The 16521-nt window shown below is 36.2% G+C and overlaps 1 protein-coding gene across 1 annotated transcript in view; it reads left to right on the forward strand.

The window, feature by feature from the left end:
- Positions 1 to 16521, forward strand: part of DNAH7 (dynein axonemal heavy chain 7) — a 115962-nt gene that overhangs the window by 15079 nt on the left and 84362 nt on the right. The window contains exons 11-18 of the mRNA XM_063340416.1: positions 1792 to 1971; positions 3254 to 3529; positions 4492 to 4619; positions 4801 to 4879; positions 10646 to 10870; positions 12240 to 12386; positions 12984 to 13669; positions 16004 to 16190. Coding sequence (XP_063196486.1) covers positions 1792 to 1971; positions 3254 to 3529; positions 4492 to 4619; positions 4801 to 4879; positions 10646 to 10870; positions 12240 to 12386; positions 12984 to 13669; positions 16004 to 16190 — 1908 coding nt within the window. The remainder of the gene's footprint in view (positions 1 to 1791; positions 1972 to 3253; positions 3530 to 4491; positions 4620 to 4800; positions 4880 to 10645; positions 10871 to 12239; positions 12387 to 12983; positions 13670 to 16003; positions 16191 to 16521) is intronic.

Consider the following 16521-nt stretch of genomic DNA (forward strand, 5'->3'; position numbering starts at 1 on the left):
TTTAAATCTGTTATCCTTAAGAACATACTGCAGTCAGTTAGACATACAGTAGAAATTCATTAATAAAAAAGCCATTTGCATCTTGCACTAGCGCTCTCTCTCCATAATACCCATCTGTGAAGGGAGTCTCATCTTCTCTCTGCTATTAGCAGGTGTTTACTACACGCTTTGGCAGAACAGTTCTTTGGGGAAAAAAAAGTAAGAAGGAAGGAGTTTCCTTTTGCACTCAGATAATGTCTGTTGTAGAGGTAAATATTTCTTGTTGATATTTGATGTCTTGGAGTGCAACTGGATCTTCGTTCAGCTTTTTGTTAATACAGCCTTGCCATCAAATATCCTCAGAACTCTGGCTCCAGGTAATATTGATGAAAAAACACACAGAGAATATAAGGAAGTAAGGAATCATGTGGAAAGAGAGTATATTTTTTTCATTCCCACTCCCCTGTAATTGCTTTGTATACTTCTGAGTTAAGTGACCTTTGATGTCTGCAGTAGTATTTTCTGTTCTTATTAGTAATAGGTACTTATTTTCTAATTCTTGTGGTTTGAGGAACGTGCAACAATTTATTGTAGTTCAGACAATTATTCTACCAGCTGATGACCCCTCCCCACCCGGGAAGGGGAATTGGGAAAAAGCAAGGAAATCGGAGGGCTGAAATATAAAGGGATTTAATAGAATAAGACTAGATAATTAACATTAATAACACTAAAGAACCAATATTGATACTGATACCAATATAAAATATACAAGGATTATACTCAGACAGTTCTATCAGTAGGAAGCTGTGTGCTCTCAGCAGTGAACAGCAACTCTCAGAGGCTGCAAGCGCTGGGGCTTGGGGGAGAAGGCCTCAGGGGTCCAGCACTGGGGCAAGAAGTTCTCAGGATCACAGCTATCAAAGGAGAGAGAGAACTTCTCAGCAAGCTTTCTAATTTACATTGATTGTGGTGTTCATGGTATGAAATATTCCTCTTGGCCAGCTTGTCAAATACCCAGGTCTCGCTGCTCCTCATCCCTGAACCTGGCTAACTCAAAAACTCTAAGACTTTTAAACCCACATACCATAGCTGGCTGTAAAGTAAATATTTTCACAAATTCAGACACTAGAGCCTTCTAAAAGTGCAGTTTTCCCAGGCATTAGAAGATAAATTAGTCCTGTGTCACTCAAACCAGGACGCTAATCTTAACCTTCCTAATGGTCATCCTATGCTACCTGGTAGTGATAAAATGCTTCCTCGTGTTTCCTAATTAAAATTTAGTGTAGTTAGAATACGTTAGCAGATGCAGGAAAGTTAAGAGATGTCTAATCCAGATTATAGATAGGATGAAGAATCAAATTATGCCACCAAGGACAAAAGCGTGTTTTCATACTGGAATACGTGGGAATCCATACTGCAAATATAACCCTCATAATACTTAGATTGGTTTTTGTGGATCAGATTCTTGTTTAGCAACAAAATTGGATGTAACACTCTTTTCTCTCTTTTTTTTTTTTTTTTTTTTTAAAAATGTTAGTGGATTCAATGACTGGTCCAGATGACGAATGTACTGCTGTATTTCTGTATTCATGTATTGCTACACTTATGATGGCTGCTACTGCAAAGCTACTCTGCCTCAGTCTATGCAAACAACTTTGTAAAAAGTTGTTGCCTCTGGTGTTTAGAGGATGTCTCTTGTGCCTGTATTTCGTCTTAATGAACATCAGTTTATGTGACTTTTATCAGAGATGTACTTAGGTTAACTAATATGTTACTTTCCTTTTTTTTTTTTTTTGTGTGTGTGTGTGTTAGAAATCCATCCAAGCCTACAAACACCCAGGTTTTATCCTGAGGCTGATCCTTCAGAATGATGGTATTAAATTTGAACCTGACTTTAATGACTTCAAGGACATATTATCGAATGTTTATGCTCTTATGATTGAAGCAGTCAGTGATATACCAAGAGTTGAGACCAAATTATTTTCGAAGTGGGTAAGAAATTACAATTCTCATGGGTTTTGTTTTATCATATTGTTGCTACGTGTAGTTCCTAGGTATTTTAATAAATAGCCCTATTGTCAGAACTCATATAGTAATATTATAATACTCTTTCATGATATATGGAACACTTTGAAATCATCTAAATTTTATTAATGAAAGGCCCAATCACTGTTCTCTAAGCAAATAAAAAGCCAATAATTAATTAGTTTCTTCTATGAGTTATTTTGTGCAACAGCTACTACTAATGTACTACAAACAAAATTGATGCATTTCAATTTTAAACACATTTCTGCAATATTCTGGATAATATATTCTATTTTGATACTGGGAAGGGTACTGTCTCTTTAAATATAGAAACTTTTGAATAGACTATCCTTTAAAAAAAATTGAAGCCATAATTTTTAAGCAGTTTATATTTTAGTTGGTCAAACAGGAAACAGTCCAGACTAAGTAAAAAGATTTTGTGAAATAATAATAACGTACCTTCTTGGTTTAGAATAGCATGTTACTTTCAGTGTAGCAGTCTTAATTTTTTAATGTATAGAGAGTGAAAGTAATGCTCTGTGGTGCCTCTTGATAATTTTCCAGAGAGCTGTGGAAGGTGAAAATTTCTTTTTTCCTGAAGGAATATCATTTGGACATTCTGTTGCCCTTTCTGGTTAGCACCAACTTGAATTTTAAATAAAGATACCAGTCCTCAAAATTTTTGTTAATATGCTTGGGCACATGACCAACAGAAACCTGAGTAGTGTGCTGTGCTTTATAAAAGCACTAATCAACAACATGTGAACAGACAAAAGACACATCTCAGGCGTGTCTAAATGCACAAGAGCAAGGCTCTAGATCTTCTGTGGAGTTGCACGAAAGTGCTTTCCATTTTCTAATCTTACAGATTCATCAGTTGATAGCAAAATTGAAATTGTGCCTGTTGTTCAGGAAAAATAAAATCCATGTAGATTAAATTTAAAATTGTTGTTAGGATTGCCTTGGGTGGATAAGTATGTGGACTCCTGAGTTTCTGAATGAAGCAGCTCTGATTTCTTACCTGATGGAGGCAAACATCCATAACCTAGGATTCAAAAAAATCTGTGAGCAGAATGTAAATAGCTGTATATACAAAATTAGGTTTGTAATCAGACTTTAATTAGAAAGATTTTAAAGTAACTTTAGGTTGATTTTTCTATACTATTTTATTTCCATGACATAACTGAACTACAGACAACTGTAAGTTGAAAATGTGTATGGGTTTTTTTGTGTTTTTTTTTTTTCAAAGCCAAAAGGTGAGTCCTCATCAACTGTCTTGAAGCCCGTCATCCTACGTGAGATCTTGGATGAACATAAGAAAAGGATCAGAGAAGAAATTATCAAAGAAAGTGCAGCATCTCTGGGACATCTCAAGATGTATGATAAGTATAGCTTCCTCATAAACAAACAAGCTGAACAAGATATTGATCAATTCCTGACAGAGGAACATACCTTTGAAGAAATGAAAATGGAAATTATAAAGTACCAAAAACTTGCTAAGGAAATAAAATACACTTCTAGGAAGGTAAATTATAATAATATTCATTATAAGATATGGATGTCATTTTAATGTTGATTTTGTAGTAGGAATGTTTTAAGTCAAAGGTGATGATAATTATCTGTGAGATAATTAAAGTGAAATAAAATTATTTTTTTCAGAAAAAGTTTTTCTGGGGTGTATTTGCCATACTTAAGTCAGACAATTATTTTTGCTAGTAATTGTCTTGGGACTTCTGAAGGCAGTTCAGAAGTGTATGTACATGCTCTAGTGACAGAGATTGTAGGGGGTATTTTTTGTGTGTGTATGGTTGGACACGATGATCTCAAAGGTCCTTCCCAACCGTGAAGATTCTATGATTCTACTTCAGAGTATGTTCTTAGAGTGAAGTGTAAAAGAAAGTGTGGGTCCAGCCATCTCCAAACTGCTTCTAAGGCAGAGAGAGGATCCTTAACATGAGCCACATTTTTTTTGTCCCTGTAAGGATATTCTGTGGTGAGAATCCTTTGTCTGTCCATTCTGAAAAAGAACTCAGAAGGCTAAAGTGGTTTTGCTTAAAGTGTTTTTCTCCTAGAATTCAGTGCAAACCCAAGTTCTGGAGAAACTAGTACTTAATCCTAAGGAATGTCACGTGTCTTTAATGGTAAAGCAAGATTACCGCACTTTAGGTACATCTCAAACTCTGTAATTTCACTGGACGACATTCACTGCTACAGACAGTAGATGCCCTTCCTTTTTCAGGAAGCAGATTATTTGTCAAGGTAAAAGGCGAAGGAAGTAAGATTTATACAAAGTTCAATGTGCATATACAGAAGAACAGTTATTAGCAACTATAGCTTTTTCTTTCCCTTTTTCACTTGCAAGTTTTAAAAGCATTTTATGATTTAACTAAATTCCTAGGTGAGATCCCTGACATTCTGCTTAAGACAGTGAGAGAAAATAGGTAAAAGCTATTCAGTGTTCTGACAACTGTTATATTTGTATTGCAGTATCTCCGTCTAGGAATGTTTGAATTGCATTGTGATGGATTAATAAGCGCTTTGGTAAAGCGAGCAGATAGTATTTGTGAAAAAGTTATTTCCAAAATGTTCAAAGATCATCAAGACATAAATGTGAGGTAACTCTCAAACTGAAAATGTGTATTGAAATGTACTTAATTTTGTTTCCACTATAGAATTTTTTTTAATCCTTAAAGGGTATGTTGATCTCATTTTTGCTATTATAAATGTATGTGATATGCCCAAGGATGATTAAAACAAAACACACATGCCAAACTCATTATTTTATGTATTTTTCAGACTATGCGATGAGTTCGAGAGAATATCAGAAAAAGCCCTTACTACACCGTCTAACACACAGGAACTAATGGAACTTAAGGTACTCTCTTCTTTTTTTATGAGTTCAAGCAAGAAGTAGCTACTGATACTATTGCTCTGGCTTTAAGCAGTAGCATATGCAAGTTGCTTCCTTTACAGGTATGATTCTGGCCTTGTCACTGGTGCTATATCTGTATTACAAAATAGAAAGGGACAGGTCGTCTTTGGCCGTGAGGCTAAATTTCATAGCCTGGCTCTCATACATATGGCTAAACTCTTTTCCCCACCAAAATGTCATGGTTGCAACCAGACTGCCTATTTGGAACAGTCCTTTGTCTCTTCTGTCACTTGCCCTGTACAGTGGCATTGTTGGTGAGAATGCCATTTGGGCCAAAACCCTATATGGCAGCTGTCTCAAAAGTGGGGGGTGTGCAGCCTGGGAGTGCACAAGATAATCCATTGGAGTATGTGAAGGAAACAGTATTTATTTTTATCTAAAAAAAGTGAGAAAGAAAGTAAGCTTTACCAATATTTAATATACAGATTGACCCTGGTGCCCTAACTCAGTCTGTATCAGAGGGTCCTGCGTCACGTACGTATGTGAGGTGTCCTGAGGAAAAAGTGGGTGTTTCTCAATACGGAGGGATTCACAGTGGCAACCTCACTTATTCGCTTGCTTTCAGTGTATTACTGTGTATTGCAGTTTGTGCACCCAGTTAAGTACATTTATGTGTTACGTTATCTGGTTTTAACTAACCTAACCCTCACAAAATGGGCAAGTGGCTTAAAAAGATTCCCTCAAAGAAACTGCAGATTCAAGATAATACTAGTAATGCAAGCACAAGGGATCAACAAGAAAATGGCAGAGCTGAAACTTCTAGTACAAGCTCTTCATCAGCCATATTACGGGGTAAAAATGATGATGGTCTAATCCGATTTGACAAGTTGGCCAAAAAAATTCCAAATTATCAGGAAGAGTATTCAAAATATGAATTTACATCCATTATTGTTAATGATGAACTTTGCCTGAAATGTCTATTTTGCTTTGAGATATTAGTTAATGATAGTATGAAAGCAGTACACTTAGCAAGAAATGTAAAAACTAAGTATCCAGATCAGGAAGAGAAACCTCTACAGTTTTTTGAGTGAAGTTTCAAGTCATGCATTACTCAATCCAGTACCCTGCAAAATGCAATGATCCATGCTTAGAAGACTCAGAAGCCTTCTCTTATTCAATAGTGAAAGAGAAAAAGCCACAGACCAATTGGGAAACAATTGTTCTTCCTGCTGTGGTAAAAATGGCATGAAAAATTATATTGTGACAAACTAAAATGCATTTCTTTGTCAGCAAATACTGTTGGAAGGCCCATGGAAAACATTGCTGAAGATTTGTAGGCACAAGTAGTAGAACAAGTTATGCAGTGTGGGAGATTTGCTATAGATCTGGACGAAAGTAGAGATGTTTAATATATCTCAGTTTATGGTATTTGCTAGATTCTGTTTTAATAATGAAATAGATGAAGAACTACCTTTTTCTGAGCCACTAAAGGAAAGATGTATTGGAGGAAATATATTTTCAACAGTAAATGACTTCTTTAATAAAAATAATGCTTTATGGAAAAACTGGTCAAGTGTAGCCACTGATGGAACGGCTTCTATGACTAGAATAAAAAAAGATAGCACCATGCATGAAATTCATTCACTGCATCATTCATAAGCATGTTATGGCAGAAAGACATTGGAGCCAGAAGTGCATAAAGTTCTACAGGATGTCATCAATGCGGTAAATTTTATAAAACAAATCTTTAAATAGTAGAATCTTCAGAATAGTTTATATTGAGATGGGCTGTGACCATGAAGATCTTTTGTACCACACAGAGGTTTGCTGGTTATCTTGTCGCAAATTCCTTTAAAGGAGTTGTTGAACTTAAAGATGAGTTATGATTTTTTCTTTTACAAAAAGACAAGTATTCCTAATTTCACTGACCTTTTCTGTGATGACAAGTGGCAGTCGCTAGTATGCTACCTAGCAAATATTTTTGGTAAAATAATGACACTTAATCTGTCCTTCAAGGTAAGGTAACACCTTTAAGAATGAGTGAGAAATTAACTGCTTTGCAGAAGGAAATCATACTATGGAGACAGCATTTTGAAAACATGTGTTTGGAAATGTTTCCATTGTTATGTGATTTTGTTGCTGAAAAATATGTTTTGTTGCCCCCTGCTAAAAACTCTCATACCTGTACACTTTACAAACTTGGAAACAGAATTATCGAACCTGTTTACAAATCTTACGAAGTATTTCAGTGGGTCTTGAATGCATTTGTTAAAAATGCAAAAATGCAAGAAAAACTGAGTGGCATCAAGGAAGATGGAAATTCACTAGATGAATTTTAACAAAAACCTTTGCATAATTAGTGGATGGGATCATGATTTGGTATTAAGCACAGCCAATGATGCAATTCTTCCATTTTGATCTATGTATCTTTGAGGGTTTTTTTTTTTTTAGACTATGACTGACATTAAAACAAAGTATTGAAATAAACTCAATTTAGAACCAGACCTTTGAATCTCTGAATCTCAAAGTGTTAAATCAAGATTAATGAAGCATATTCAATCACATTGCTCTCACTAAAAATCTTGAGGTACTGAATGACTTTTTCACCTTGGTCTTCACTGGCAAGGGCTCTAACCACACTGCCCAAGTTGCAGAAGGTAAGAACAGGCTATGGGAATGAAGAACTGCCCACTGTAGGAGAAGATCATGTTAGAGACTATCTGAGGAACCTGAAGGTACGCAAGACCATTTGACCTGATAAAGTCTATCCATGGGTCCTGAGGGAACTGGTGGATGAAGTTGCAAAGCCCCTTTCCATTATATTTGAAAAGTTGTGGCAGTCTGGTGAAGTTCCCACTGATTGGAAAAGGGGAAACATAACCCCCATTTTCAAAAAGGGAAAAAAGGAAGACCTGGGGAACTGCAGACCGGTCAGTCTCACCTCTGTGCCTGGCAAGATCATGGAGCAGATCCTCCTGGAAACTCTGATAAGGCACATGGAAAATAAGGAGATGATTGGTGACAGCCAACATGGATTCAACAGAGGCAAATTGTGCCTGACAATTTTGGTGGCCTTCTATGATGTTGCCATAGCATTGGTAGATAAGGAGAGATCAACTGATGTCATCTACCTGGACTTATGCAAAGCATTTGACACTGTCCCGCATGACATCCTGGTCTCTAAATTGGAAAGGCATGGATTTGATGGATGGACCACTCAGTGGATAAGGAACTGGCTAGATGGCTGCACTCAAAGGGTTGCAGTCAATGGCTCAATGTCCACATGGAAACCAGTGACGAGTGGCGTTCCTGAGGGGTCAGTACTGGGACCAGTGCTGTTTAACATCTTTGTCAGTGACATGGACAGTGGGATTGAGGGCACCCTCAGCAAGTTTGCCAATGACACCAAGCTGTGTGGCGTGGTCAATACGCTGGAGGGAGGCGATGCCATTGAGAGGGACCTTGACAGGCTTGAGAGGTGGGCCTGTGCAAACCTCATGAAGTTCAAAGAGGCCAAGTGCAAGGTCCTGCACCTGGGTCACGGCAATCCCAGTCACAAATACAGGCTGAGTGGAGAATGGCTTGAGAGCAGCCCTGAGCAGAAGGACTTGGGGATGCTGGTGGACGAGAAGCTCAACATGAGCCAGCAATACACGCTTGCAGCCCAGAAAGCCAACTGTATCCTGGGCTGCGTCAAAAGAAGTGTGGCGAGCAGGTCGAGAGAGGTGATTCTGCCCCTCTACTCTGCTCTGGTGAGACCCCACCTGGACTACTGCGTGCTGCTCTGGAGTCCTCAGCACAAGAAGGCCATGGACCTGTTGGAGAGGGCCATGAAGATGGTCAGAGGACTGGAGCACCTCTGCTATGAAGACAGGCTGAGAGAGTTGGGGTTGTTCAGCCTGGAGAAGGGAAGGCTCTGAGGAGATCTTATAGCAGCGTTCCGGTACCTGAAGGGGGCCTACAGAAAAGATGGGGAGGGACTCTTTCTCAGGGAGTGGAGTGATAGGACAAGGGGTAACAGTTTTAAACTGGAAGAGGGTAGATTTAGATTAGATATTAGGAAGAAATTCTTTACTGTGAGGGTGGTGAGGCACTGGAAGATGTTGCCCAGGGAAGCTGTGGATGCCCCATCCCTGGAAGTGTTCAAGGCCAGGCTGGATGGGGCTTTGAGCAGCCTGGTCTAGTGGGAGGTGTCCCTGCCCATGGCATTGGGGTTGGAACTAGATGATCCTTAAGGTCCTTTCTAACCCAAACCATTCTATAATTCTATGTTAATATTAGTGAAAGCAAAAATATTTCTGTAAAATTAATGAATAAAAATTATTTAATATATTGTTTATTTCATCTTCACTTAATAATTTTTTAATTTCTTTTTTTTGCATGCTTTATTATGTACATAATATGTTAGTACAGTAGTATGTGTGTATAATTTCTAAATAAATATACATATATTCAGGGGGTATTCTCAAAAATTTCTTACTGATGAGGATGTGTGATCTAGAAAGTTTGGAGACCATTGCTATAGGGGAGCATGCTAGCAAGCGGTGTGGCTGGCTGGAATGCTGATTGAGCCTCTTAGTAATATAGGTATTACCTGGAAGTTTTTTCACTGATTTTCATGAAGCAAAACTTGGAATAAGTGCGTGGTTTTATTTCTATGCCCATCTAGCTAGTGTAAGTAGATAACAACTAATTTCTGTAGTGTGGGCAACATGCCAGTAGAATTAAATTTAGACTGTGTTTTCTTCAGGCTTCTGAACAGATAGTGTAGTTAAACACTGAATGTCTCTTGGCTCTCCTGAATTAAATTCAAGCAGTTGGATTAGGTGTGGAAGACTCAATATCCATTCCCAATATCCTAAACTAATCGAAGAGTTGAAATCTGAGACGTAGGGAACTTTAATATGTATTTAATTCTTCACAAGACAACTTTAAAAAGCACTCATTGGCAAGTTGTATGAAGTAATTTTGTTGAATGATCATTTAAAATTTAGCAGATGTAGGGTTTGCAGTTCGGTAACTGTAAAATCCCATCTCCTCGCTTACAAATACCACTTCTGTAATCAAAACCCTGCTGTTTCTTTGATGTATTCAGGCTCCAGTTCAGCAAAGCACTTATATTCACACTTGAAATGTGATGCGTCTTAGTCGCTTGCTGTTCAGCAAAGTTCTGATGTATATGCCCAATGTTAAATGTGTGAAATACAGGAGTTTGCGTAAAATAAATTGGATGTCTGAGTGATTCGAACTTTTGCTACAGTGAAGTTTAACATAGGATATAATTGGAGTAATTTTTTCAAGCAAAAAGTAAAATGTTTAGAAGCCGAACTATGTGCTGTCTGAGAATATGGCGCCTTTAAAATGCTGACATGTTATGCTATAATTTTGTGTTGGAGAATAAACAAATTGCATGTAATCATGTGTAGCATGACAGCACCACACTTTCTTTCCCAAACCTGCGACACTTACAACAGGCTGTCTGGATTGGCTTCTGTTAGTCCAAATCCTTGTACATACAGCTTCACCCATTCTTTTGAGTTTTATTCAATAAAATAGCTAGGAAGGCAGTTGTATTAAAAATTTTATGCTGTAAAAATGGCGAATACCATGCTGTTCCAAATAATCACCTTTTCAGCTCACGTATTTCTAGTTTTATTTCATTTTCCTTGTAAAAAATAAGCTTATAAAGTTCAGTATTAATGACTTCAGGCATTATTTTGTCATGAAATTATATAAAAAATTTCTTCCCTTTTAATTTCTATTCCACAGGCCTGTGTACAGAAAATGGAAACATGTGACATGCTTGAACTGGAGCAGAAATTAGTGGATGCTGTAAATTGCATTGCTTTCCTGATAGAATGTGTCAACTTTTCACCAGCAGACATTCGACTGAACACTAATGTTTTCCAATGGCATGCACGAATGCCAGATATCTTTGAAGAGCACAGAAAGATAATTAAAGAAAAAACAGATCAATTTCAAGATGGTCTTAAGGTTTGTAATGACAGTATTTTAAAAATCCTTGAGCTACTAATTTTGAATGGCATATAGGACGTGAAATAATGGATGGAATAACCTTTTATTTTCACATATATTTTAAAAAGAAGCTCGAAGTAGATGTTTTTATATTATTCTCAGTATTAACTAATTTTTGCCTGCTTTCCACTCATTTGTTTTACACATATCCACAAGTACTGCAAGACAAGCAACATTTCACATTTTTCACTCTGAAAGGTCTTTGGCTACAGAACTTCCAGTGATGTTGATGAAAGTTGTCTGTATGTGAAATAGTGAAATTCAGATAGATCCTCTAAGGACAAGTGCATGACTTAATTTATGTCCCTGAGCAATCCCTTTGGAGTCAATGTCAGTATATGAAATTTCTATGATAAAAAAAAAAAGCATTAATTTGCAAGTCTGATTTTGCTGTTAGAATAATAGCTTATGTTATGTTTTATAACATAACTGCATCTTGATTTGGGTTCGTTTTATTTATTTTAATCTCTTATATTTTATCTCTGTTAGAATTTTTCATTATATTTACTAGGCTTTTACAGTACAATTTGTTATATTATCTAAGTGATGGGGCCTCTCCACAAGGATTGCTAATTACTAGACTGTTGATCTGTTATAGTTACTGCCTATATACCTGTCTGCTTTGGTTTTCTTGTGCTCCTTAGTCTCATCGTCATTTTGTCTTAGATCATACATATTTTGAGATAGTGAGCTTCTATGTTTATGCAGTACGTTTAAAGAAGAAGCTGGTAAGTGTTATTACGTTATAGATAAATGTGGAGCATAGTCTCCGTTATGTTGAAACATTTTATTGCTTTGTATGGTTTAATGCTTGGTTTCAGAAATTGACCACTACTGATACTCAATGCAAAATATGTGTTGAGGAGTTGTATATACAAGGAAAAAGCTATCCTTGGAGTGTATGGTTTTAAGACAAGAGACACTTCTGTCTTGTGAAACTGTTAATCTTTGTCTGTCATTTGATTAATCCTATTATTCTATTTAAATTTGAGATATATTAGGCATTTGAATTTAGCTTTCTATTATTAGCCTGCTGACTATGTCCATCGCAGAAAGCAGAAGTTTTAATGTCCAAATATATCCTATGACATAGAACCCAAAGTCACAACTGTCAGGCCAGTAAATCACTGCACATAACAGTAGGATTCAGGGCAAATTCTGTAATTTGGGTGGAATAGATACTCATGTGCAAATATGTTGGATGCCTTGGATTTTCTGCAAGTATAAAGTGTCTTACCATAGCAAATCAGAACAGTTATTCCTTCTTTTTACAGAAATTTATTGTGACTTTTTTAAATGAGTATATGCTTGCTTGATGTTTAATTAGATACGCTGTGAACAATTTGTTGAGGACCTGAAAAGCTACTCTAAGCAGGTTGAAGAATTTAGCACATTTGGAGATATTGAGGAAGTCAACAGGTATTTGAAGAAAGCTCAAGCGTTAAAGACAAAATTGGATCTTGCTGTGGATAAGGTACAGATTATAGTCTAAACTAGTTCAATAGTATAAATTGTAAATCAATATTTGTCAGTATCAACAGTTTGCTCAGTAATGCAGTTGCTGAGATGTGGCAAAGTAATTCTTAATTCAGCTATGAAATGTTTTTACGTGATTTATGACAAACAGCAAATTTAATGAGCACAATAATTTGTTACTATGTGGTCTTGAGTTAATATGTCAGCACTTTGCATAGTGAAAGAGTGGATTAAGTTTATGTAGGTTTTCATCGAAATTTTAGTTTTATGTTCTCTGAAGGGCAATTCCTGATTGTCATTATTACCTCCCATCTGTTAAAAACTCCATGGTAATACAAGTTATAGAGGAATGCCCAGGTATCGCTTTAAACCTCTAACTATATTCCTATATTCACTGGCATGAATGCTGAGCTGTTACTGTTAAAGATCGTTTTAACTGCAGTTAATTACATCAATTACATAATAGACTGGTTTAGTAACTCAAAACTTGATTTGAAGCTTGTTGAAGATGTGAGAAAAACCTCCCTAATCCCTGTGGTAAGGGCCTGGTATCATGAACAGCTTTGTATTTCAGACCTCGCTTATATCTCAACAGATTGATCAGTTTAATTCAGAAGAAGAGTCCTTTGGATGGCCAGTATCTCAGTACCCTCAGCATAAAAACATTCGAAATGCTCTTGCTCCATATCTTCATCTCTATGATATGACTGTTGAATTCAACAGAAAACACAAAGACTGGACAGAGGGATCATTTAAAGAAGTGGATCCAGACAAAGTAGAGGTAGATGTAGGAAACTACTGGCATGGACTGTATAAACTAGAAAAAACATTCCACAATTCTCCAAATGCATTAGCAATAACAAGACAGGTTAAATCAAAAGTAGAGGAATTCAGATGCCACATTCCCCTAATCCAGGTGATTTGCAATCCTGGTTTGCAAGAAAGGCACTGGGAAGAGATGTCAAAAATTGCAGGTTTACCACTGTTTCCTTCTGAAAACTCAAATGTCTTGTCATATATTAACTTGCATCTTGAACGATTCCTAGAAAAGTTTGAGACCGTCAGTGAAACAGCCAGCAAAGAACATTCATTTGAGAAAACTTTAACGAAAATGATTTCTGAGTGGGATCAAATGGAGTTCACTCTTCTTGCCTATAGAGAAACAGGAACCCATATTTTGTCATCTGTAGACGATATTCAGATGTTATTGGATGACCACATTGTCAAAACTCAGACTATGAGAGGATCTCCATTCATTAAGCATTATGAAAAGAGAGTAAGGTAATTTTTTTCCTAATAGAAAGTCACCAAGCAATGTTACCAAACGAAAAATCTTTTCTGCTTAATGTATAGCATAAGGACTTCAAATGCTTTTGTTTATCCTCCTTAAGCAGTGGATTAATCTCATTTTAAAGGTCTGAAGCTTTTTGTCGCATGTCAGCTACATGCTATTTAATCCCATAAAGCTGATTTTTACTCTTAATTAATGATATGTGTAGTTCTAATGGATTGGAGAGGTTGCTAAACCTTTTTAATGCTCGCTGGTACTTAAGACACATCGTAACATTACCTTTGTTTTAATAGATAAAACATATCTGAGATGTAGATGGAAAAGTTGTAGACTAAGAGAATATAGTCTAAACTTTCTACCTAAATTATAAAGCTACGGAATCTTTTAGCTCTTCAGTGATTAAAAATGTTAGAGCTTATGTAAGGGAGATGAAGAACATGAAAACAAGGCAAATTTCAGGGAGGTGATGAAAGATGTTTTTTTCCTAATGCAGAAAATTAAATGCCAAAACTTAGTTTTGTCTCGTTCCTCAATTAATATTGTACTTGCTTCTTAAATCCCCCAAATATAGCTGTATCATGGAAAACCAAAAAACTTTCATCTAAAGTTTGGCTATAATTATCTAGCTACATAAGTACCTCCAAACGCCCATTAACCTGCAAAAATGCTACTTCAGATTTCAGCACATATTCAATAAATATGAATACATACATGTACATTCTGATACGTATTAATTTTCTAATTACTACTGTACTATAAGAGTTCCTTCCATATTAATGTAAAATGGTAGTTTTTGCCTATTTAGAAAGAGTAAGCACACCATGGTGATTTCATCAGAGTTTTTTGGTGACTGACAGCACTTGTAGTAATACAAGGTATTACTATTACTTCAGTCTTTGAGATTTAAGCGATTACACAATGGTGGCTTTCTCAATAACCCAACAAAGCACGTAAAATTCTGGATTGCTGCCAGAGATTATTCCAAATTCCTCATCTTCATTTGTGTGTATTTTGGTGTAAGCAAATTAACTGACCTGCCTAACTTACTTCATGGAAAGCTGCATTTTTCTCTACCTCTTGGTAGAAGCAAAATCACCAGAAATGAGGTACCGATACCTAAAAGATGAAAGAGGGACTTTGGGTAGAAGAGAAGGTACATGCAAACAAAGTTGTCTGTTGTTTAGAATCTGTGGCAGGTAAATGAGTGAAGTAATAAGTTAAGTATGTTTTCACATATATCATTTTACTGAACTCAGTGCAGCCCATGTGTGAGTGTCCTGTTGAGAAAATTATTGCCATGGTTCATTTATACAATATATATTTTAGTAGCACACACTTTTTATAATAATTCTATCTGTACTGTCCAGTGGTATGAGGGTTGTAAAAAATGATTAGCACTGTTTTTGTACAGGGAAGAAGAATATATGTTACAGGATTATAAATAGCATTTTATTTTTATATATATTTTTTCCAAATTGCTTATGTCAGTGAATTAAGAATACCAGTGAAATTATACAACTGATAATATCACATCTGTTTGATATTGGTGAGATAGTAAGAAGTATCAAATGGTGGTGTTAATAGTTTTGAAATGATACAGAAAAATTGAGGACACTTAGAAAAAATTATAGACTAAAGGATCTTGAACTTCTGGCTATCAAAAGGAAAGACTGAATAGCTGTTGAATTACAATATTGTGTACTCATAGTGGTGTGCAGTAATAATGAAGGACTCTCTAATCTATCAGAGAAATGTGTTCAACATCCACATTTGGAATTTGAAGTCAGGAATAAAATGTGACTTAACCATTGGGCTATTTACTACTTTAAATCTTTTAATTAAGACCACTGTCTTTTTAGGACAATGTCTACATATTTTTGGTTGAGTAGTTTAGGTTACTTTTCATGTCTTTTGCCATGTCAACCTGTTTATCCTAGCAAACAGTTAGAACTATTAGTCTGGGCTTTGTTGTATGCCAGAAACCAGATTACATACTCAGTTGAAGGGAATTTGTCCACAGATACTATTACATGCTAAAGCGTGTGCTGCATTTATTCACTGATACTGATAGTCTATTTATTGGATTAACCTAGTTCATTAAATCCTACAATCAACCTTACAGATGATCCAGTTGCAGAAATTAATGTGGACTTAATTATTCAGGAATTCAGGCTAGGTGATATGGTATTCTACTGAAATCTTAAAAAATATACCTGTTGCACTTGCTGATGAATGTGCAAATTGCCTAAAAGATCTTAGCAGTCTGTGAGAAATGTTTTACTGGAAGCATCAATTAATGTATTTGAACTAATGCTATTTAATAGGGAATGGGAAGGAAAGCTGCTGTTGGTACAGGATATCCTGGATGAATGGCTGAAGGTTCAGGCTACTTGGCTTTATTTGGAGCCAATTTTCAGTTCTCCTGACATCATGGCTCAGATGCCTGAGGAAAGCAGACGATTCACTACTGTGGTTAAGACATGGAAAGACTTAATGAAATCAATTTCTCAGGTAAGTACCACTGTCTTAAGAATATAGAGTGAATTTGCAGTATATACCAAAAAAAAAAAAATTTGCTTGTGATAACATAGTAATCTGCTTTCTGTTTCATTTTACCCCCCTTCTTAGATTATTTTAAAAATTATTTTGCAGAACTGTTTCACATAGAAGCATTGATTGTGAGGGACCACTGAAGTTCAGTTAGTCTAACTTCTTTCTAAAAGCAAAACTTTGGCCAGCACTATATCAGGTCAACCACAGCTTTGTTTAGCCAAATTTCAGAAACCTCCAAAGGCAGAGATTTCTTGCAGATTACCTCTAGAGAATTCAGTGCTGCGGTACC

Source organism: Chroicocephalus ridibundus, chromosome 7 (assembly GCF_963924245.1).
Source record: "Chroicocephalus ridibundus chromosome 7, bChrRid1.1, whole genome shotgun sequence".
Classification (NCBI taxonomy): domain Eukaryota; kingdom Metazoa; phylum Chordata; class Aves; order Charadriiformes; family Laridae; genus Chroicocephalus; species Chroicocephalus ridibundus.